General features: G+C 41.7%; 3 protein-coding genes across 3 annotated transcripts in view; all 3 read right to left on the bottom strand.

The window, feature by feature from the left end:
• Positions 1-3,885, bottom strand: part of cttnbp2 (cortactin binding protein 2) — an 85,395-nt gene extending 81,510 nt beyond the window's left edge. Inside the window, 1 exon segment of the mRNA XM_018692362.2 lies at positions 3,560-3,885. Within this exon segment, the coding sequence (XP_018547878.1) occupies positions 3,560-3,688 (129 nt within the window). The 5' untranslated portion in view covers positions 3,689-3,885.
• Positions 3,886-16,420: 12,535 nt separating this feature from the next.
• Positions 16,421-19,732, bottom strand: LOC108893889 (high choriolytic enzyme 1-like). The gene is made up of 9 exons (XM_018692334.2): positions 19,681-19,732; positions 19,492-19,590; positions 19,091-19,136; positions 18,099-18,251; positions 17,746-17,863; positions 17,443-17,621; positions 17,099-17,180; positions 16,766-16,902; positions 16,421-16,639 (listed from the first exon to the last, which is right to left on the bottom strand). Exons 2-8 carry the CDS (start codon positions 19,549-19,551, stop codon positions 16,776-16,778), a joined length of 765 nt encoding a protein of 254 aa, XP_018547850.1. The 5' UTR covers positions 19,552-19,590; positions 19,681-19,732; the 3' UTR covers positions 16,421-16,639; positions 16,766-16,775.
• Positions 19,733-21,165: 1,433 nt separating this feature from the next.
• On the bottom strand, positions 21,166-23,997 carry LOC108893869 (high choriolytic enzyme 1). The gene is made up of 8 exons (XM_018692296.2): positions 23,855-23,997; positions 23,545-23,590; positions 22,380-22,532; positions 22,108-22,225; positions 21,832-22,010; positions 21,649-21,730; positions 21,421-21,550; positions 21,166-21,286 (listed from the first exon to the last, which is right to left on the bottom strand). The coding sequence occupies exons 1-7, from the start codon at positions 23,927-23,929 to the stop codon at positions 21,424-21,426; spliced, it is 780 nt and encodes a 259-aa protein (XP_018547812.1). The 5' UTR covers positions 23,930-23,997; the 3' UTR covers positions 21,166-21,286; positions 21,421-21,423.
• Positions 23,998-24,401: the final 404 nt, after the last annotated feature.

Here is a 24,401-nt window from a genome sequence, read left to right as displayed (position 1 = left end):
AATCGATCCCTGAGCTGCAACCCCCCCCTTTTTTTTTCCCGGCACCACTCAGAGAATTGGACGACTCAGGAGTCCTTGATGGACAGCGAACCCTGAGCCACGCTGTCCTGTCATGGAGGCCTTGGGTGAGGAGAGGTGAGGACTCTCTCTCTCTCTCTCCCTTCCTCCCTCTCTTTCCTCTTTCTCTCTGGCGTTTCAGCACAGTAAGCAGGTGAGGGAAGCGAGCACTAATTTGTTCCATGAGCCGTGAGTTGTGCGCCAAGGGCACGGGGCGGCCTGGCCTGGCCGGCGTTCAGAGGCTCGCTGCTCGCTGTTAGCCCCCGGTCCACTTAATAAGGCCTGTTGTCATTTCGCTCTGAGCCACGAGGGAAAGGGGGGCAGGAGGGGGAGACCTGAAAGATCCTGCACCAGGTTCTGCTACTGCGAGCACTAAACTGTGTAATACGACAGCCTGGAAATAAACGTCCGTGTGGGAAAAGGGTTGAAGGGTTGGTTCGACTATTTCTACTGAAGCATCTGGATCAGGGCTGCAACTACCTCAAATTAAACTTAAATCAGTCTCAATATTGATTAATCTACTGAATATTTACTCAGTTAATCGTTTGGTCCATTAGATGTAAGAGAATAGTGACGAATGATGTTCAAATTAACCCCAGAACCAAAGGTCACATGATCCAAAAGCTTCTTTTCCTCCATCAACAGCCTGAAATCCAAAGATATTCACCACACGCAATCAAAACAAGGAAAAGCAGTAAATCCCCTTAATGTGCTTAAATTTAAAAACAAAACACTAAATATACATTAAACATAACTATTATTATAATTTTGTGTCATTACTTCTCTGTATACTACCTCATTGTGTTGTGTTTATCTCCATTTTCCTTTGCATTTATTCCTTTTTATCTTGTGCTGTCAACCCCAGACAAACAATGAAAACGGAACAAAACAGCTGCAGATTAATTTTCCGTTGATCAACATTACAGTTGTATTGTGGCTTATACTTGATTTTTTAACCATAACCCCCAAACCAGGTTTTACCAATTCACATACTGTCTAAATCACTTCTACTTCTAAAGTACTTCCTCAGGGAATCTGTTGTTACCAGCTGTAAAATCTATTGACCCCTCAAGTCAAACCCATAAGCATCATGTTGAGGTATCAGTGCTGATCAATCCAGGCGATCAGTTTAGATCATTTCTAGCTGTGAGCACCACAAATGAAATCCCATTTACCTCCATTGTACGGGGTTGGACGTAGGGCTGCACGATTAATCATATTAAAAACATGATCTCATTTCTAAATGACGATTCAGCTGCATCAAAACAAACGTTCCAACCTCCTCCCTCAGCAAACGACAACGCACCGCTACACAAACCGACAAAATGAATCCAGAAGAAAACCCAGCTGACAAACCACAATGTGACGAAGCTGTAAAGGCCAGGAGAGAGTCGGCAGAATATCCTTACTGCCCGACCACACAGACGTCAACAACAGGTAAATTAGAGCAATAAACATATTGGAAAAAATCTATTCATTTCAATTCTGAGCAAGAAAATCATGATTCTTGTTCACACAGCTCTAGTTGGAGGTGGATTTTCTCAAAACCTGGACAAACAAAACTGTTGCATCTGCACAGCTCGATAAAAATAGCGGGCAGTTTTGTTTTTGTACTTTGGTGAAGCAACCCTTTAATAGATTGTAAAATTATAAAACTGAACCCCGTCTGATGACCTCTCCAGCTTGTTTACTGGGTAATCTGACCCCACCACCAACACCACCCCTCACCCTGTATCCAAGCACAGAAATTTTGTTGTCAGGAAGAAGAAGCGATGACATTACAGCCACTCATGCTAATGGCACTCCTCCAACATGGCAGCACATCCCGCGACTCGCTCTCATGGGGGGTCCGTTACACAATAGTCTGACCAGGATTTTAAAAGGAGGGGGGCAAAATCTGTCACATTCAAAGAGAAATTTTGTTTGTTTCGTGGTTTGTCGGATCATAACTGCTCGTGTTCCTCATCCAGCTGGACTCGGACACGACAAAAACAAGACCCAAGTTGTTCTCTTTTAACTTCAGCACACGTGCATTGTGGTAAATGAATGGGAGGTGACCAGCTGAGTGCCTTTCATTGACCTCTGACCCCTCCACCCCTCCACTCCACAAAGGCCCAGTCCTTCAGAGTCCTCGCAAAACGAGAAACTTCCCCCACCTCGGGCCAACAAGAGAGTCTGACAAGGTTGAGGCAAAGAGCAAAGTGCTTTATTTAACCATGGCAGGCAGGATGGTTGGAGGTGGGAGGAGGGGGTGGTGCATGGTGGAGGCGGAAGCCCCCTTTCGTCGGCTGCAGCCTGGGGAAGGAAGAGTGTAGCTGCCCCCGTGTCTGCGGAGCACCTGTTCGCCTCGACGCTAAATGTAAAGTAGCCTCGAGGCAGTTCTGAGCGCTCCTGACACGGTACTCCCAGCTATGCCAGCTGAGTCACTGAAATTAAGACCAATTTAGAAAGGTGTCTGGTGAACAGGGGCCTCCACCTCCTCCTCCTCCACCAACACCACACTGCCTCTGCCCTCCATCCACCCCCGCAGCTCTTCTCCCACCTCATCTCCTCAGCTCAAAAACCCACCCACACCAACACCCACCTCAGGGACCGTGGCTGCTTTCTATTTCGACCAGCCTACCTCTCCAAAAAAAAAATAGAAACAGAACAAGGACATTTTGCGTTCAACAATCTGACAGGTTGCATCATGGGGGGGGGGGGGGGGCAACAGATTGATCAACTTGCACAGAGGCACTGCCACTGCTCATATACTGCAACCTGCAAACAGGCAGATCACAACAAGGTGTGTGTCAACATGTGAAGCTCAACAAAAGAACCACTTCTGCAGAAACCACTTGGTCTGACGATCAGTGCAAACCTGTGGAAGGTTTGGACTGGTGGAGAAGCACTTCAGAGGAAAAATAAACGAGCCGAATGAATAACACTTGAACATAAATTTAAAAAAATGTGGCATGAATTGTTTTCACCTTTAGCAGAGAGCAGAGCAACAACCAGCCTTGATAAAGCTTCTATTTTCAGATTTGACTCTGGTGCAGCGGCCAAACAGGCTCGCTCCAAGTCTCTGCGTATTAGCTCCCGTTTACTGTACTGAGTATGAGCTACAACCTGTGTAACCATGTCTATTTCTCCTCCGATCAGCGCAGGGAAACATTACAACTGCGCGGATGAACGTTCAAAGCAGCCGGTGTGAAGGAAAAAAAGGCGAACACGGAGAAAAAGTCGCTATAATGCGCAAAAATGACAAAAACGCACTCTCCTGTCTGAGCTTTACAGGCCGGTGAGGGGGATTCTGGGTTATTTATCACCTCAAAAAACCAAGAAGAACCCCTTGTTTTCCTCCAGACATTGTCGCGAGGCTCCCGCTGGCCACCGCTGTTGCTTTTCGCGAGCCTGTGCGGAATAAGATGCGCACCGCGTTTCTCCGCTCGCTCCGCCGCGACCACCTCCAAGCCACACGGGTAAAAACACAAGTACAGGTGTCCGGGGGTTTCTGTCTTACCGTGTCGACACTTCCCAGCACGGCGGTTGCCAGTGTTTGTACCGGAGGAGGCTGCTCTCCGCTGGCTCCCTCCGACGCCATCTTCGTACTGTAGCGGTCTGCTGGAGTGAGGGCGCATCCGGCACTCATTAACTATTGCGCTGCTGAACGCGAATCACGCCACGGACGGCCATTGAAAGGAAAACACAGAGACGAATATTTGATAAACTGAAGGAGGTGTAAGTGAAGGGGGAGGGCGAGGACAGGTCTCCGCCGTGAAAAGCCCACACAGCCGGGTGCGCGGGCTGCAGCGGGGAGGGGTGGGAGGTGGGAGAGGTAAGAGAGAGGGGGGAGGCAGTCCTGTAGGCGTGGACCGACCGACGCGTAAAATCCAGATGCAGCTCCGGTGCGCCTCCCCAACTGGAGAAGGAGGTGCGTCCCGGCAGAGTGATTGACGGCAGCATTTGTCGGCCTCTGTAGCTGTAAAATAAGGCTGAGGAGTGGTTCCCAAACGGCGGTTCAGGGACCTCTAGGGGTCACCGCGACAAAAAAATGGACAAAAGTGACAAATCTCAGCGTTTTTTTTCTTTTATTTTGGTTTATTTCAGCCTGCACAACATCCCGCAGGGCCGCAGCAAGAATTTAGAAAGACTGAAGTCTGGAGCTCAAAAATCTAAATAATGGCTGAGTCAAACTTATTAGTCATTACAGAGCATCGTTATATAAAAAAGGATCCTTTAGTTGCATTTCAAGCTGTTGGAGGAAGAAGCATTTTCAGTATTACCCTTAAAATTTGACTTGAGTAAAACTGCGCAAGTATTCCTTCAAAATAAAAGAAATTATTATGGATAATAACCCTTGTGAGTGTGTTCCTGGATGTAAATTACATAGAGTGGTGCAGGAGTATTAATACTGATGCAGCAAACAGCATTTTTATTTTGATTTTAACCAAGTTGTAAAGTGTTTTGTGGTTTAATCTTAAACAATGCATCATATTTTTTAGGAGACTAATGATTCACCAAATCCACAGTTCACTTCAGACCTCACAGTTCAGTGGAGGTTTTTATCACAGTGTCAGCCTCAGTTTCAGAATCATTACACCCCTGATATTTTGTTTTATTTAGTCAAATGTTTTAGGTATAAAACCCTTTCAAAGTAACAAAACACAGCTGTCAAATTATGCAGCAGCAGTGGAGTAAAAAGTCGACTATGAAACTTAGACCAGACAGGAAACTTGGCTCGCAGTCAGCCAATAACACAGTACAGAAACAACAACACAATACAAAAGTATACTAAGAAAATACAGAAATATTACCTAAAATATCTTGAGGTGTCTGTGAGACACCTATCACCTCAATGTTCACGTTACTGTACCGAGCAGTAATGGAGAGGTAGAAGCTTAAAGTAGCATTAAATGAAAATACTAAAGGTTGTACCTCAGAACAGAAGTGGAGATCTGTCTCAGTGAGTGTTTTTGTTGCTCCTGTGTGTTTACACAAACCAAATCTGTCACACAATCTCACGTTTCCTGTGGACGAACACTTGGATGAGATCTAACAGAGGTCTGTTTTCACTCTACATGCTTACGTCTCATTTCTAAAAGGAGGAGAAGACGTTTAGCTGCTTGTTTAGGACAGTCACACGTCCATTTCTCATGACATCTGGTTCTTCCTGCTGTGTGGAGTTTAAATGCCTTTATTTTCAGTCACTTTGGACAAAAACATGCGTCAGATGAATGTAACGTGATGTATTTTAGGGTTAAAGGCGCCATCTGTATCTCAGAAATCACAACCATCAATACGACGCCTGCCTTTAAACTGAAACCAAGAAAAAAAAGTCCAGTGTTAATCTTACACGAGTCGATGCTCTGAGTTCAAACATCGCTCAGCTCTACGTCTGTTTATCCCAGGAAAAAAAGAAAACAGGGAGAGGATAGCTCAGATCCCCACATGTGGCATTTAGGATTAACGGACGCTGATCCAGCCTGGTCATCCAGAACGAGGTTATTAAGTCTCTATTTAGGTCAAACGTGGCACGATCTACGTTCGCTGGTTGCATCCAGGGCTCGGCCGTGCGTTGACGTGAGGGGGAATATTTTGAAGAAAATCTACTGTACCAGTGTTTTCTTTTTAATCTTAAATCGATTACACGCTTCTCTGAGACTTAAAAAAAAACCTTTCCTGACCTTTACGCTGAGGGAAATGTTTCAAACCATGTTGGACAGACTTGGAAATCCACAGTTGTTAGAGTAAGAACAAGGCTGTTTTTGTTTTTGGCAGAACGTCTTTGATCTGAAACAGCAGCTCTATTGTAGCAGCGAATGGAAAAAGAAATAGAAAATTAGACACACAGGTGTGTTGAAATATATCTGTTTTGAGTGTAAACAGCTCACTAATGACTTGGTGATACAGAAATCTTGACAGCAACTCAGCTCAAAACATTAAAACCTGTATTTTTTTCACCCCACAGAGCTTTAAAAATCTGTTTTTATGCTGTTAGACGTTCCCTTAATCCCACACTCACACTTCAAATCACATCTGCAGAAGGCTGTCACTCAGTTTTCATCAGTTTTCAGATGTGAATTCCTGTCTTTCCCACAGAGATCTTCTTTTTTTTAACCTACTAACTGTCTTGTCATGTGTCAAATCCCAAACTCGTGTCTAAACGTGAGGCGGATCAGAGATGGAGCTGTCATGTGGAGATAATCTCCATCTCTCCTCAGCTCTGAAAGGAAGCTCATCATTAGACCCTTATTATGGAGGGGGACTCCAGAGATGTGGCACCAGGTTGGAAACAACCATCACCACCATCCCCCGACTCATCCTCCCCCCAACTCATCCTCCCCCCGACTCATCCTCCCCCCGACTCATCCTCCCCTCTGCTGAAGTTGGCAGCGACCTTAAAAGAAAAAGTTTCCTCCTGAGATTCTTTCACTCAGGGAGAAGTTCTGTGATTATTTAACAACTGATTTCTCGCTGCAGGTCAGAAAGGAAACTGTTCACTCTCTGCTGCTGCAGGGCCTGATATCAAACTCCATGATTATACTGCAAATATCTCTACATGAATTCACTGTCTGCCTCTTCTGCACAAGCACAAGAAATATCTTAACGACAGTGTGGGTTGGTTTCATCGCCTTCAGAAACAGAAACAGTTGCTAAAACGATTTATATAAAGACACAGGATAACCAACAAACTAAAACACTGGCCTGAGGTAGGACATTAATAATATGTGTAAACAGAAAACTGTTAAATAGGACTTGGAAAATGAGATGTGAACTAAAATCTGCAGTTATTATGAAATTAAATACAATTATCTTCACTGAAAAAGATGTTTTTATCATCTCTCAAACAAAAAAAAGTTCAATAAAATAAGATATTCAGCTGTAGAGTCTGATATCTCTATATGTAATCTGTATTATGCTATGTTCCCCTCCATGGCCGCCCACCCTGAGTCCGGCTCTGCTCGAGGTTTCTGCCTCTTAAAAGGAAGTTTTTCCACTTCACTGTCAATTCAAGAAACCTCACTAACCATGTTTAAGAGTTTACATTGTTGCTGGACACTTTCTGAAACATGCTGTAATTAATTTCCAACCCTCTGTGCTTCCTTTGCACTACTGAAATCCAACATGCGCAGACTTGACAACTAGACTGAGATACACTGTCGATGCTTGTGCAACACAATAGGTTTCTTAGTCTGCAGTTCTTGGCAGCTGCCGGAGTCGATCCTACACAAAGCATGAAACATGAATGAGCAGCAGGGCCAGAAAAACGAGCAGGCATGTCAGCTGTCTGTTGTTTGATGTCAAACTAAACACTGCAGACGTAACTGTGAGGTGTAATGTGCATTCTGGTCATTTAGGTAACACAGTCTGCAGAGCTGTCTTCACTTGTTGTCTGCAGTTCGGCTGAATTAATCCTCACATGAGCTGTTCTCCAGAATAGTCTGAGATGACATTTGATTGACACTTTGATTTTCTCGACCTGCCTGATCCTGTTCACACAGAGCAGTGGGGCCGGAGCCAACTGTGACAATCAGGGCGAGTTGTTCAGAGAGGAAACTATCAGGAATACCTGTGGGGAAATTTAGATTGTATCTCTAACCTGTCTGACTGACATGTCTTTGAGATTAAGGGAGGGAACTGCTGCATTCATGATAGACCTGAGTAGACCAAATATATATTACTCTGCTGCTGAAAATAGTCCCTAGCAAATGCACTACTTCTTCCTGTTTAGTTTAATAAACACTTGAAACTGAAAATGTATATTTAAGATCCATTATTAGAAGGGTCTTTTAAGATTTCCCTGCTAGCGAACATGGTTTTGTGTCAGGATCAGGTGGTGGTGATAGTCAGTGTTGGGGGCAACACCCTACGAGTACTCTGATTACTTGTTAATACAAAATCAATATCAAGTTATTTTTAAAAGTAACATTGCCCAACACTGGTCATGGTTGCTTGCTGAGAACTTCAGCCATCGTTGCATTTACAATACAAGAGGTTGGACTACGCCATCTGAGCAGAGCTACTCCGTCAGGGCAGCCTGCACGCTACAGCGAGTTGCTATCGGAAAGAAACGAGACTAGCTGGGCCTAGCTGTTTAGCATGCTAACTTCAGTAGAGGAAAAGAAGTGATAGAAGTAGAGGCAAAGCAGCACGTAAAGGAATGAAGTTTGATGCTATACTCAAGTTTCTTCTAGATTGGCAAGTAAACAGCTGTTAATGCTAACGCTGGCTAAGTAGCGATAGCAAAAACATACATATAGCACCTTTTAAGATTTATGTCGTCAGTGGGAAGCAGTGGTCTTGGAGCTGAGAGCCACATGCAAGGAAGTGAAGTCAAAATGTGTTTGATCTTTTCATGGAAGTTGCTGCAAAAGCTAAATAATGCTAGCCCTCTCATTACACTCACATATCTTCGTTATTAGCCCAAAGCGTCACTGACCTTTTGATCTAGTTTCATCCGTTCTGTGAACCCTGCACCTCATCGATTCACACTGTACGTTTAACAAGCAGCTGAAGGGAACTACTGTTTGCTTACCAGATCCAACTGAGCACTGACTCAGTGCCAAACGTGGCTAATCATGTTTGCTGTAATTGGCCTGACTGACTGGTCTTTAAAGGAGCAGCTCTGCACCGTCACAGAGGGAATCTATTAACACAAAGCAGAGGAGTTTATGGATAACCCTGCCTCCAGATCAGTGTCTGTAATGACGTTAGGACCCGAGGAACATCTGTGACATATGAAAGCATGTGAAAGCTAATATGTCTCATGCACATGATGAACATGCGATTCAGCAAATTAACACGGAGATGGAGAGTTTTAACTAGAGTTGGTTTCACATTTAGTCTTATTTTTAAGCACATGGGCAGATTTTGCTTCAGTTAGATTTATCCTCTTCTAGGCATTATGGGAAACCTAAGAGCCTGTGTTTACAAAGATGAATGGATTTCAACAAACATCAGACTTTAACACCAGAGACTGTTTTTGTTTTAAACCTAGCCAATGCAAGAGTAATGGCGAAGGCACAAGACTCATAGAATAGAACATAGAACACTCAAAGAATAAAACTAACAATGATATATCCTGATAACATCTCTGCTGTTGTCCAAAAAGAAACTAACTTTGACCCAGTTCCATACGCACTGTCCTGCCTGAGCACCAAATGTGGATTAATCCGCCTCCAAAAATAGTCCCACACAGAAACTGCTCTGTTTCTTCCTGTTTGAGTAAAAACTGCAGCTGTTTCTTTTTTTAAAAGAAACTATATTTGTGATTTGTTTTTTTAACAAACTGCCCTCTGTAGGATCTACTGGGTTGAGGGCTGATGAGAAAGTACCAAGAGTCTGACTCACACATTGTTGGTTTTGGACTTCTCGTGGGATTTGCCAGTCTGCCGTTTGTTTTCAACTGACCAGTGTTGTTTTTGTTTTAAATTGTGACCACAAACTCTAACCACGTGTTTATTACTGTAATCTTAACAAATCCCTAAATGTTACCAAGTCAGTTTTGTGCCTAAACCTAAACCAAATCTTGATGGTCATGTTATCAGATCATAACACACATATAGTAGCTTTCATTCCAGAGAGCAGGGACTTTCCAGGATCCTGTTGGAAGTCTGATATAAAACTGCTGAGGTATTCAGTCTGTAAGAGTGCATCATATTTTAGAAACTGATGCACGTAAAGTAACTAAAGCTGTGAAATAAAAGTAATGGAGTAAAAAGGTCGACATCGCCCTCTGAGGTGTTTAAAAACTGCTGTACTTGTGCAAGTATCTTAACCTCCTAAGACCCAAGTGTTGATTTTGTTTTTAATTTCTCCTCAATTTTTGCTGAATAAAGGCGACCAGAGGAGGAACAGGAGAAGCAGTGCAACCGGAGACGAGTGGACGGACGCTGATGGAGTCGGGAAGCAGTAGTAGGGTCCCTCAGCCAGAACCACCCTCCCCTTTCCTCGATCCTGTGGGAATACTTGGCTCATATTAACTCACTCATTGTTGGGACGCACAGCAGGCACAATGACTCCCTTTTTGTGAACGAGGGCATGGTGGGCCGAGAGGGCGGCCGGGGCGGCACAGTCGGCCATCACTGGGTTCTCTGTGCTGTGGGTCGGCCCCAGCAGGCAGACAGGAAAAGAAAACAAAAAAGGGGCGAGACAGCGAGCCCCGGATCCCACATCCTGGCTGTAGCTTCAAATGGGAGGACATGGAAGGGTCTAGATAGTGACTCCACTGACAGGAGAGAAAGGAAGTGGGAGGAGGAGAGCTGGGATCGGGGCCACATCTCCGTCTGATCGTCCCTGAGGGGCTGCCAGTGGCTGAACGAGACCTCTATTCAGTCACCATCCCTGCTGGTCTGGAGTCAACGCTCTAACCTCCTCTCGGCATCCTCCCTTCGTCCTCTCCCTCACACTGTCTCTCAATGTCCTCACCACCATCCCATGACTGTGGAGAGGAGGCAGCAGGTGCTTCTACTAAATAGTGAAAGGCTGCAGTCACAGTTTCAAGGATCCAGGCGATGAAACCAAGCAGAGAGGAAAGATAGAAATGTCGACATTTGACTTTGATGGTCTAAATAACAACAGTAACAAGGGTCTGTGTAGAAGTATTATCCTCGTAGCCATCGTCCACTCAAAAATGTGTTTTGCTTGGTGCTTCTTCACCTCGATATTCGACCTTTGCTGGTTATTTCACATTTATCTGCTGACTCCCTCCATGTTGTTGAACTGAGGCCTTATTTTCTAATGTATTTGGGTGTAAATGATTGGCAGGATTCAGTGCAGTATTGAGCAAAAACAGTGTAACCTGCCACCATGGAACAATGGGCAATTGTCCACGTCAAAGTACGTCCATTACAGTGGACAGGCTCAGATTGTTAGTCTAAGTGTCTGACAACATTATAGATATGATTCCTACAGAGATAGAACTTTTTATTATAGAGTAAGATCCTTTTTGTTTAACCAGAAACATCGCTTTATATCAGTACCAGATTCCATTGACAAAAACAGGAATTTTACCGAGCAGAACACAGGAGCTGCTGGAATACCACTGCCTCCATCTGTTAGTGTGTTTGTGTTATTGTGTGACTTCCAGTGGTGGAAGAAGTAATCAGATACTTTACATGAGTAAAAGTAACACACAATAACACAAACAAACTAACTGATGAAGGCAGCAGTATTCCCAGCAGCTCCAGTGTCCTGCTCAGTAAAATTGCTCTTTTTGTTAATGAAGTCTGGTAACTACAAATCATCCCTACATGAATGAACTCCACCTGCAGTGATTGAAAAAGCTGTCCTGAAGTCTTCATATTGATTTTTCCATCTAGACAAAACCTTGTTGTTCTAAGGGATTTTAAGAGTTAGTGACACATACCTACTATAATGCACAGTGTACTGAGGAATCTGTTCCTGTGTCTTCCTTTGAGACACCTATTGTGTTCACATTATAGAGGAATGGTCAGAACGCAAACCAGTTCTTCAAACTCTCCCATTGGCATTTTATTTATCTTAGAAAAGTATGGCAAACATTTAAGGAATGTAAAATATGCAAACGATAGAGGAAGAAGACGAAGAGGAGCTGGTGTAGAAAATCAAGTGTCTGCACTTTGGTTACATGACAGTGTTGACCTCTGACCCCTCTCTGAGTCACTGTCCCACCAGGTTAGGGGGGGTCACGACCCCGATACTTGTCACCCAGCGTCAGGTGACAGTGAGACTCTTGTAGAGAACCTGTCCCGACTTCAGATGCCGAGGTGAGTCATCCAGAAACCTGACGACTTCACCTGTCGTCCCCCCTCCGGCACATTACAGTCAACAGCTTCTGCCAAGTGTTGATTTAATTAAACATAAATTATGCTCTTAACAGTGAAAGTGCCAAAAAGTTTTCATCCGTGTAGTAATTCTTTTAACTCCACCCTGTGAGATTAAACTGCAAGATCATCATTACTACTACAACTACTACAGCTACAACTGCTGCTATTATTGTTCCTAAATACATTTCTTTTAGTGTTTAGTAAAAATAATTACTACTGCTACTGCTACTACTTTTATCTCATATTCTGTCACTTTTTCATTAAATAACTCGACTAGAATACTAAAGTATTCTAGTGTAAACATACATTCTAATCAGGAGTCACTAGTGTGCCAAAAAAATAATTAATCTGTAAAATAATAAGAAAATTAATGTGGATATATAAAGAGGAGTAAATCAAAGGACAAATAAGCATAAATATATTTATTTCTATATTCTATAAATATATATATAATCATTTATTTTTGCATATAAACTGCTCTTTTTATTTTTTATTCTTCCTTATTCCTTTATTGTTTTCACTTTTCCCTGTTATGTATGCTTTAGTAAAGCCAGGTGGTGTATTCAGACTGAGCCTCATCTAATGTACAAATACTCTGTTTTCCTTTTATTAAAAAGATGAAATAACACAACCACACATTTGCTCATGAAATAAATTCTGGATGCAGGATTAAAGATATTCAAATGTTGGAGTCTTTGGAGTCTGCACGAGCAAAGTCTGTCAGAACTGTGAGGCTCTGTCGCCCCCTAGTGGACAATAACAGGAGCAGCAGCTCACTGTCTTGTGCAGTAAGAGTTTTAATATTTCAGTGCAGTCATGTTCTTTAAACCCTGAATCATTGCTCATATATCACATCAAATCTAATGTCATGTCTGACTTAGTTTAACTTAATAATTCTTAATCATATATATGTGTGTGTGTGTGTATATATATATATATATATATATATGATGCAAGTATGTAAAAATACGTGAAAACACTTGCTCTAAAAGTTTAAATATGTACTTTTAACCTACTTTCTATATTAATTGATTTTAGAAGCTTGTAAACACTGTGGAGCAAATCTACAGAAAAGGCATTTATAAAAAAAAGAAAAGCTCACTGAATGTCAATGTAAAGCGCTTATTTAGACATTATGTTTGACAAGTATAAAGAGATTTACTTTTAAAAACTAATCTAACATTTAATTTTAGTTGTAAACTCTTGAAATATTGTTAAAAATAAAAAATATCCACCAGTATGTTAATAAACTGTAAATGTACCAACATGTCTTTATAAATATGTATAAATTAAATAGAAATATAAGTGAAATAAACGCAGGGAGGATCAAATATTGAGCCTGTCGACTGCCAGGCCACAAGGATGTTGACATTAAGATTTAGTCTGGGTGGAATTAAACAAGGTAACTACTGGTAGGGATGAGGACAGGTAAAGACACAAAAGTCAGGTGACTTTTTGAAGCCGTAGGAATTAGTAGGAATCAAACAAATTAACTTCCTTTAAAAGGATAAAAATGTTGATAACCTGTATTTTTTTCAGCCATAGTTCCACAAACGCCCTGTTACACTGGGTGACATGTTCCTTCATCACCATGAACTAATGCAAATTAATCTACCGCTGAAAATAGTCCCCAACAAATGCACGATTTACTCCAGTTTTAGTAACATTTGCAAAAAACTACAGTGCCCAGCTGTTTCTGAATATCACTGATCATGGGATCTTTTGACAGCAACATAAAAATAGCACCATGTACCTCTCAGTCTTTTTATTCAGAGCGTGTTTTTCCTCGTCATGTTTCCTCCTCCAGCCCCTCAGGAGCTGGATCTCATCAAAAGAGCCATCATCTCCTTCTCCGTCTCCACCTGCTTTCGCTTCCTCCCCCGCACCAACCAGAGGGACTACCTCCACATCCAGTCTCTACAAGGATAACACAGCACAGCCTTTTTCCTCCCCATGCATCAGTGATGATAGTAAATGAGCAGCTAGTGCCTTGCTCAAGGGACTTACCCATACAGTCCCAACATCCCTGCAGATGCTATTCCTTCGTGGGTCGTCAGGGTAATGGCCAGACCGTGTCTCTGAGCTGTCAGGGCTGCATTTACAACGGGACGGTCCAGCACAAGCTGCTCCACGCCCCAGGCTTCAACCACGAGCGATGCTGCTCCGACAGGAACCAGCACATCCAGGTCCTGGTGCAGAACATCCTCCCTGGTAGGCTGCAACGATGAATTAGAAAAGGAAAAGAACAATTTCACAAGCAAAAAAATCAATCATCAACTCAACCTGTTACACTTACATACTTTATCTAACCAAACAACTTTATGAAGATCACCACTCTGAACGTGGGGACTCCATACGACTGTAACTCAGGTCAGTGTAAGGATGAAATCCACCAGCTCCATGTTTAATTCTCCACCTAACCTGCAGTTAGCAAGGGGACGCAACATAAAACCAATGTTAGTGGTTAAAAGCAGTTAATCATTTAAAAAAGAGTTAATCAACAAACACACAGGAAAAGGGCTGGTGGGTGCTCGCTAAATCAAAGAAATAAATTAGAGTTAGCATTAAATATATTGTAAATACAATCAAAAAGGAGGAAATAAAAACCTTACTAATTTGCTAGTAAAATAACTGAGAAAGGAGACAGTAACTGTACCTAATGTGTCTAACGACAGATATTTCTATCGTGTATACGACGTTATCGGGTCTAAAATCTACGGTAGATTTAGAAGCGTCTCCGTAAAACTAGTTTTTCGGCTCAATACAGTGATTACCGTTCAACAAACACGAGCGAGAGACACGAACGGAGACCGAACTTCATCCGCCATGACACGCAGAGTAACCGAGTTTATGTAGGTCAGTCCCCAGATTACACCGGAGGGATTGGTGGGGCGGGACTGGGAGAAACCAATCACGAAGCAAGAGGAACGGGCGGGAGGCCACGCCTTCCCTGCTGCAGCCAATCGCGCACCGGGGACCGCGCATTCGAATTAGTATACACAGACTGCAAGGGTTACAAAAAGCTACAACCGTAACATATTTACTATCAGACGAAAAACATGAGTGTATTTATTTATTATCAATAAAAACAAACAAGGGGCCAGTCCAGAGTATCGTGTTTAACGTTTTCACAGTCGAATATTCATCATCAATAGAATGTATTACTAGCTGATTGTATCATTAGAAGATCAAATCAGAGCAGGATTTCCTTTCTTTCACTTCTGTTTCGGTTATATCCTGAGTAAAAGCTATAAATCTTTCATATATGACATGTATGAGTGGTATACATTACCTTAATAATATAATTAATAGGTTAAAATGTGCCTTACGCTTCCCTCTTGCCACATTGTTGCCAAGCTTCCTGACAAAAGGGGTGTGGCTCTACTGCAGTCCACTTTAGATGACGTGAAACACTGTAATTGGCCCATAGACATCCACTTAAATAAGTGGGAGGAGTCAGGCGATAGTGATCATAGATGTAGACGTCCTAGAGAAAATATGTCCATTGGAGTGTCCTCCAAGTGTCTCCAAAGATCACCACAGCCTCACCATGATGGCTTCTTCCAACCCCACTGCTGTCTTTGGCAAAGCAAAGCAGATGAGCCAGAACGACATCAAACACATCAACCTGTTGTACTGCAGCAACTAGTTACACTGAAGGGGAAGTCTGTTCAGTCTAAAATTTCTCTAAATTTTTCTCTTCCTAAACATGGAAAGTCAGGACTTGTGTGAAGTGAAGGATTTTCCTGTTTGCTCAGAGGTGGTGGGAATCATATTTTTAATTCACTTTTACACTTTAACCAATAAATATTCAACTAAATTATATTTGTTTGTTTTCTCATTTACAAAATATCTTTCTTGTGGTAGAAAATATACAGTTTTATAGTTTAATAATGGTGTTAGAGGATAAACAAGCAGATATTATGAGAGAGCCAAGAACAACAGCAAAAATCTATACAGTCAGGATTCAGTTTCTGGTGATTTTAAACCTCACATCTTCTGTTCCTGTTTTCCTAGTTTATCTTGTTAATTATCCTGTTTCATGACCCTGAACTGTTTTAAACACACCAATACATGTAGGAAGTGTCCTATGGAAGCAGATAGAAATATTTAATTATTTTAAGTCGATTCCAAAACTCACACTTCTCTTCAGCTATAATAAAAACTATCATGGAGACCTAGAGCTCACCCCAGACCAGTCATGAAAACCTGAAGTTAACAAAAGATTAAAAATTAACAAAATGCTTTTAATGCCACAAACACTCAGACATGTTTGAGTAGCAGTTTATGAGCAGCTTTCTAAACAGTAACAGTATGAGATATAAATAAACCTGTTGCAGCTGATAAGGCAGTTTCACCTTGATGCCATGTGCTGATTCTCATGATGCTGTTTCCCTGAAAGAGTCTGGAGCACATTTCCATGGTTAATTATTATCACAATTGTAAGCATATCTATAAAGTAATGAATTAAAATGATAATCCAATCAGTGCCCTTCAAAAGGCAGAAACAGAGTTTGAAAAATTGATTAATTAACAAAATAATAGTCAAAGAATCCACATGTGACATTATAGAATGCAGATGCAGCAGGATTTTAATGTGTTTTAAGATGTAAGAAACTAAACTCCTAAATGAGAGGAATGTATGCTGGACATAAATTTATTGATGATAATTACAACATTCAGTATTCAGTTTGACCAATGATTGAACAAAATGACAACAACAACGATGATGATGATGATGATGATGATGATGATGATGATGATGATGATGATCTATGCATCATCCTGGTCACCTGTTTAAAAACAGAACAAGAAAAACAACTTTTAAAAATTAATCTATAGGCGTATTTGCAATTGAGACACATTTTAGTAAATAGATCAACATCAAGAAATACGTTGTGATTGAAGAGATGTTTTACCCAACACTGTTTAACAGTTGTACAGCCTGTTGAGCCTGAGGATGTCCTTCTGGCTCATCTCAGTGGCCACACCAAACTGAACACTGGGGTCGGGAATGGCCACCAAGGTGGGCTGGTTGTTCTTGGAGAAGGCGTACCTGAAAACAGACAAACAAGAAAGATTAATGAATGTTGATAAAAAGGATGTAGGTATTGGTAGAAGACAGGAAACTTTGAAACAGAGATTGGGGTGATTGTTACAGCAACATGCAGGGCTGTTTTTAGCCTGAATGCCCACTCACAGTCTTCATCACAGCCACAGTTGTAACACAGGGTTGTTTTGGTTTAACCTACTTGCTGTAATGCATGACAGAGCCATAGTCGTAGGTGGTTCCCTGGTTGAGAGTATTGATTTTGTCAAAGTTGTGCTCCTTTCCTGAAGATTGAAAAAGAAAGCAGGATTATGCATCCAGAACCATCTGAGCTGTATTCATTAGTCATGTATTAATGGTACCTGGACCATTCTGTGCTTGTGGGTACATCTACAGTATTCATACAGTCATAAGGTTGGCATCCTGATTATAGCTCCATGATAAAATCCTACAGCACCAGGGAGTGTCTCTCCTGCCGGGCAGCTGACACTGTTGTCAGCCGGTGTTATTACTGTGACAGATTACGATAGCTGTGAGCAGACGAACCAGGGATGACGTTCTCCAGCACAATGCGGATGTACTGGTCGCGGTCAGAGCGTTTCTGCTCATGGTGGAAGCCCAGAGCGTGGAGCACCTCGTGCTGGACGGTGTCGTAGTAAACGCAGCCTGAACGCTGCAGGGACAGATCCTGACCGTAGTTACGACGGCCAATGTAGGAGTAGCACCTGTGAAGACGATTCAGGACAGATCTCAGTTTGTTTGCCGACAACATCTTGATCATTTTGTTTCATTTTTGTTCAAGCAACAAGGAAATACCTTGAGATAAGATGACTGAAATAAAGCATTTACCCATTAAGGGACTGGATTTTCAGGTAGTCTCTCTGGCTGGAGTGTTTGACAAAACGGATACAAGAGACCTCATGGAAGGACTGCAGACCACGCTCGATGATTGCAACCTCACGAGAAGCTAAAAAAGCAGCAGATCAGTGACAAGACTTAAAATTGATGCTATAAACAAAAGCCTGACACAGTGTATGCAAACATCAGAGTAACATTAGGAATTGTTGAGAAAAACGCAAAGAAGTTGCTTTTTCCATCTCCATCAGCTCAAATTTTTCAATGTCTGTGGATTGACTTCAAATTTGTTTATAAAAGTCACAAATTGAACCTTTAAGAGCTCAGTCTCAGTATTTACGACTCACAGTATGCGCTGGAAATGGTGTAGGGCACGTAGACCATGCCATCGGAGGACTTGGGCCACATGCAGCCACGAGAGGTGCAGGGATCAGCATTTCTCTCAGCCTCTGAATCATAGGCGACATCGTCCTCCACGTAGGGCTCATCAGGGGAACGGACTGCAGCAGAAAACCAATCAGTTATCAACTGAGATCTGGTACTTTGGTTCTAGTGACAGGGCCGTAGGTAGCATTAACAAAACTGGGATGGTTGTGTAGTTTGTGATGCTGATGGGGATACTTTGACCCATTTCATTGGTATTTCTAAAATTCTGGCAATGGCCCTGGGTGGAAGAGGGATCAGATCTCTCAGTCTGGATCAGTTAAATACACAGTGTGTAATTTCTACCACTAGGGGTCTCTCAATCAAAATAATAACAGAAGGACAACATCAATAAGTAGCATGTCATCGTGGGAGTTGTTGTCTCCACCATTGCTGTACTTGTAGTCATCTTCTCCCAGTTAGGATTCCTTTAGTGTGAATAGGTCAAGATGTTTTAACCAGGAGTTGATTTATCTCTTCAAAACAAACAGACCAAGTGATTGTGAACTAGTGCAGATTCATGTTTGTTTGTTTTTTTTTTAAATATATCTTTAATGCTCTTTGGCAGAGCTGCCACTAATATTTACTCAGCTTGTTTCTCTGATAACTTGAGATCCAGACGTCTGATGACTAAAATCCTTCATCCAGTTAAAAAAAGATCTAAAAAGTGCATCAAAAAATATGGCTTTAAAACTTTTTGAAAGTACATTTTTACACTTCTGGCAACCACAACATGAAAAAAATGGGATATGATGCCATTGACAGGTGACCAACTGAAACATTTGGGATAATCTAAGAGCAAAAATCCAACAAAATATATGACATAGATCTAGTCTAGAAATTTAAATGCAGAAAATGTATATGGTATACCTTAAAAGGCTGAATCAAACTTTGAGATGACTTTAAAAATCCTTACCAATGTCCCGGTTTGCTCTCTCAATTCGCTCTGAAGTAGTCAAAGCCTGACCTGTGTAGTCACACAAAAATACACTGATGGAGAAAACTTAGCTTTTAAAAAGGACAAAAGTGTTTTTAGCATTAAAATCACAAAGTGCATTTTAGTATAAGGTCAAACACTGGTTATTTAGATTTTTAAAAAAACAAACTGTAAACTTACAGAATCAGGGGTTTCCAGAAATCAAATGCAGAGAAAAAAGGAAAACAGAGAAACACATTTGAATGATCTGTAAAACGTTCTTGATTTGTCCCCAACCATCATTTACACCTAAAAACATGGGTAAATAAGGCCCAGTTATATAATACTGGAGTATAGAAAAAGATCTAACTACTTCTATCAACATTTCAAACAAAACTCACCTCCTCTTCGGCCCAAGCTGAGACAGCCACCAGGACCACAAGACCCAGAATGCACTTCATTGCACTGATGTCAACAAGTAACCTGCAGCAAGATAAATCCTGCAACAACAAATCTGATTAATGTCACACTGCTTGGTCAAAAACTTTTAAAAACTGCACAAATGATGAGAATTTCTAAACGATACTCACTGTTATTCCTGAGGGGGAGAAACACAGCGAGTGAGAGGAGCAACATCACATTATAAAGCCTCAGCTGCACCGGAAAACTGTCCTTTTAAGGATATTTAGGACAACGAGGGAAGAAATTGAGTGAAAATAGAATTTAGAGCCTGATAAGAAGATTTCACCTTGATGCCAGGTTGCATATTCCCATAAAAATAACAGTTCTAATCTTGTTTGATTTAGACCAGGTACTTGGCATCAAACATTTTCTGTCAAAAGTGAGCATGTTTTCCACAATTTACCAAAGCAGGGGATTGAAAATGTGATTTATTTATGCCTATATACTTTATACATAAGTGCTTTAACTCATACGTGGACACTATGTGTCAATATACACCACATATACACCACATTAGCACTTTATTAGGAACACCAGACTAATAAGGGGTAGTTCCTCTCATTGCTCCTCAGTTCTTTGCTGCATGGATTCCACATGATGTTGGAAACTTTCCATTATCACATGATTTCTGCAGATTTGCCAGCTGCAAATTTACACTACCAGTCTCCAGTGCTATCATATACCAAATAGGTTCTACTTGATTCAGATCTGGGGACTGGGGAGGCCACAGTTTGAGACTTTTGCTTTGTGACATGTAGCCTTATGCTGCTGGAAATCACCATTACAAGATGGTAAACTGTGGCTGTAAAGGGTTGAACATGGTCAGCAACAACACTTAGATAGGCTGTGACATTCAAACCATGGTTGGATGGTTACTAAAGGGCTCACAGTGTTACCAGGAAAACATTCCCCACACCATTACCAACCTTGACTGTTGGCACAAGGCAGGAAGGGCTCATGATTTCTGACCCTAATATCTTCAGCAGAAAACCAGATCCATCAGACCAGACTACATTTTTCCTTCCAGTTGTCAGCTGTCAGCACCTGACAGGGGTGGAACCTGGCATGGTCTTCTACAGTTGTAGTCCATCCACCTCAAGGTTGTCAACCAGATTAATCAGCCTCCTCTGACCTTTCTTATCAACAAGGAGTTTCTGCCAACAGAAATGCTGCTCACTGGATGTTTTTCCAGTGAAAAATCCAGGGACTGTTGTGGGTGCCACAGTCAAAGTCACTGAGACACTGAAGGTCCTGATCTGTATCTGCAGAATGCCTCCACGTGATTGGCTGAGTGGATAATTGCAGCAGGTGTTCCTAATAAAGTGCTTGTGAGTGTTAAGTTATGGAAGTCCTGGAACTCACTTCACCGCCTATAGGAGAGCTACAACATTCTGGTTGATTCAGCAACAAACCTGCACTCAGGTCTAATTTACCCTAGCTATGTTACCACTAAATGTGTGTTTTATTGTATTTTATTGTACTTTTACTAGTTTTACTTTCTCTTTATATCACTGTTTTGCAGTGAATGGCTGTTTCCAGTTTGTATATTGTATCATTCCCCATCAAATAAACCAATCAAATAAAATACAAAGTGTACAAACAACAAACAAGGCTTCAGTGAACATGTACATCAAGGTTTATTGTCAATGCAATGTCCTAAAAAGTCAGAAAACATCCACAGAATTATATTAATTATAGTTTGAATTGGGTTCATGTTGTCAGGACGGTCATTGCCTGTTTGGAAAAAAGAAAGATGTTAAAAGCAACAAACAAATGTACATTTTCTTATTGGTTTCCCCAAAACATGAGTTATATTTGCAATATGCATGGGACTTATATAAAATTAGGTTGAGTTGCATTTCTCTTACTGTTTAACATTTGTACAGCCGGTTCAGTCTGGTAATGTCATTCTGGCTCATCTGTTTGGCTGTGCCAAACTCAACATTAGCGTTGGGGATGGGCACCATGGTGGGCTTATTGTTCCCAGAGAAGGCGTACCTGGAATTAATGCATGGGTTAAATAAGGTTTAGTTTGAGTAAAAATAAAAGTAGAAACTGTTGGTTTATTGTTTAAAGGGTCAGTTTGCTCGTCAAACCTGTGGTACTGCATGACAGAGTTGTAGTCGTAGGGGGTGTTCAGGTTCAGAGTGTTGATCTTATCGAAGGCGTACTCCCAACCTGAGGAGCAACCAAGGAATTGTCTTTTACCTTTGCATCAGGATTTGGGTACAAAACCTAAAGGGCTGGTGACACTGGGGTTCAGGGTGTGTTGGACATACCAGACTGAATGTTCTCCCACAGGATTCTGATGTGCTGGTCTCTGTCAGAGCGACACTGCTCGTGGTTGAAGCCAAGGGCATGGAGCAGCTCGTGCTGGACAGTGCTGTGGTAGAGGCAACCCTGACGGTCCAGGGACAGGGTCTGGGCATAACCACGGCGACCGACATAGGAGTAACAGCTGTGTTCATGCAAATGAATAGAAAATAATGGCAATCAAAGCATGCAGGAAAAGTTGTTGATGCCAAAAAAGTGATATGATACACACAGATTGTTACCCATTGTTGGACTGGATGCTCAGGTAGTCCCTCTGGTTGGATCTCTGGACGAAGCGAATGCAGGAGACAGAGTGGAAGGACTGCAGCCCACGCTCAATGATGGAGCGCTCACGAGAAGCTGAGAAGACACATGGAGATAAGAGAAAACATGCATGTATGATCATTTTGCATCTTATGTCCTGATGCTAATCTATGGTCTGTTCAGAGAGAAGAAACGTTATGTCCACTGGAATGGTTGGGGGAATCACTTTAAAACTTATTCAGTCACTTACAGTAATGATTGGCGATGACGTAGGGTACATAGACGTTTCCATCACTGGATTTGCCCCACATACAGCCACGGGAGGTGCACTGATCAGCATTTCTCTCATTTTCGTTGTCATAAGCAATGTCGTCCATTACGAAGGGCTCGTCCTTCGTGTGCACTGTTGGAGGAAAACATCAAATACTCAATCAGCAACTTAGTTCGGTCTTGATGTGACTAAGATTAAACATTTAATCAGATGATTTAGTTCAAGTTTAAAGCCTTTTTCATGATTTCAATGTTTGATATTCATATACATGTTAAAATCATTACTACACTTTTCAGTCTGACTCTTAGTGGAGTTAAGCATTCTGCTGTTGCAGAATTTATCCACCAGGGAGCGTGAATGTACTCCTTAAATTTCATGACAATCTACCTATTAGATTATAACCAAGTGCATGTGCAAATTTTGGCCTGAAGGTGGTGCTAGAGACAGATTCCTGGAGTATGAATATCCACAGCAAACTACATGTGAGTCTGAACCATTGGTTCCCAACCTTATACTAGTTTATGAGCTTTTATAACCCTTAATGATGATTCTAATGCTCAGTTTTATTTGAGCTGGACACAGGCATGTGCACAAGGGTTGTCCATATGCTTCTGGCCATTTACAGCTGTCAAACAATGTAAGATTTCATTCTTGAGTCTTCATGGAACAATCTTTCTGTTGAAGTGTCCAGGGTCTTGAATTTGTGACACGGTGTGCCTCTTAGTGTCGATTTCCTCCTCAGGAAGGGAACATTACATGCTTCCTGTTTTCCTGCTCAGACCCTTTCTATTTCTTCCTGTTTCTGATCCAGTTTAATCTAAACAAACTTGACAAAATGCAGCAGAGGGACATAAGAGAGGTCCTGTGAGTAGAGGATGAAAAGAGGTTCTTCAAAACAACCTTCACTTCTAAAATACTTCTCCTCGATCAGGATGTTCGGAAGTATTAGGGTCAGTCCTGGTTCCTTCACTGAAGCTTACCACTGCCAGGACAAGGTTGTCCACATACATTTGGCAATAAAACCTGTATAACTCTTGGAGTGTTGAGACGGATTAATGGACCAGCTGACTGCCATCACTAGATCCTTTTTCTAATGCAGCAAAATTAAGCAAAACTGAGGGTTTGAACATATAAAGTGACTTACCAACATCCTTGTTGGCCCTCCACAGGAGCTCAGAGACAGACAGCTCCTAGATCAGAGAGATTACTCATTAGTGAAGACTCACATGAAAAGCTAATTGTATTGATGTGGAGTCTATTATTAGACATGTTCCCCTCTAATATGGTACAGTGTTAGTATCAGTTATTTACTGTTCTGGGGTGTCGATTAGGATTTGAGATCCAGGATAAGAGAATCATCTCGATGGAAAGTACAAATTCAGTCTTTGTATTGACTGCAACTCTATCTTGTTGTTTTCTAAATCTGAACACAAAGACTTTACAGGTTTCCTCACCTTCTCTTCAGCCCAGGAGCGGTTGGAGACCACGAGGAGGATCAGGAGACCGAGCGTGCACTTCAACAAAGCCATGTTACCATCAGCCTGCAGGTGTACAGTGTTAACACCTGGACCCTGCTGCAGCTCCTGTTTATAGCCTTCAGTATATTTGTTAACTCCCACTGCTTAGCTTGGTGATAAGATGCACTTTTACCTTGAAAACATGCTGCCGATTCCCACCTGAACCAACATGAATAAAATCTGCTTATGGTAGCAAAGATTCTGGAAAATCTTCATGGGACCTTGTGAGAGTGTTGGCCCAGAGGACACCTGGTTGGTGTTTTAGAATTCTAGACTACCTGTTACATAAGGGATAAACCAGATTAATCTAGATTATGATTTTGTTGTTAATTTCAGACTAAACTAGAAGCCAGGTTCTTTGCTGAAGAACTACTAACCACCTGGAAAACAACATCTTCATGTACAAAGTAATATTATGAAATAACAAGTTGTAATTTTGACTCACTATTTTGTTATTTTGGCTTAAAAAAAAAAAAAACTCTGG

The sequence above is a fragment of the Lates calcarifer genome, linkage group LG10 (assembly GCF_001640805.2).
Source record: "Lates calcarifer isolate ASB-BC8 linkage group LG10, TLL_Latcal_v3, whole genome shotgun sequence".
Taxonomy (NCBI): Eukaryota; Metazoa; Chordata; class Actinopteri; family Centropomidae; genus Lates; species Lates calcarifer.
The sequence above is the reverse complement of the archived record's forward strand: the minus strand, read 5'-3'. Positions and strand labels throughout refer to the sequence as shown.

Coding starts and splice junctions, on each gene's coding strand:
- LOC108893869 (XM_018692296.2), bottom strand. CDS start 23,929: ATGGCTTTGTTGAAGTGCACGCTCGGTCTCCTGATCCTCCTCGTGGTC. Junction 22,226..22,379: donor CGTCATCGCCAATCATTACT/GTAAGTGACTGA, acceptor GTGTCTTCTCAG/CTTCTCGTGAGCGCTCCATC. Junction 21,551..21,648: donor TCTGTCATGCAGTACCACAG/GTTTGACGAGCA, acceptor CATTAATTCCAG/GTACGCCTTCTCTGGGAACA.
- LOC108893889 (XM_018692334.2), bottom strand. CDS start 19,551: ATGAAGTGCATTCTGGGTCTTGTGGTCCTGGTGGCTGTCTCAGCTTGG. Junction 17,864..18,098: donor CACCATTTCCAGCGCATACT/GTGAGTCGTAAA, acceptor CTGCTTTTTTAG/CTTCTCGTGAGGTTGCAATC. Junction 16,903..17,098: donor TCTGTCATGCATTACAGCAA/GTAGGTTAAACC, acceptor GTCTGTTTTCAG/GTACGCCTTCTCCAAGAACA.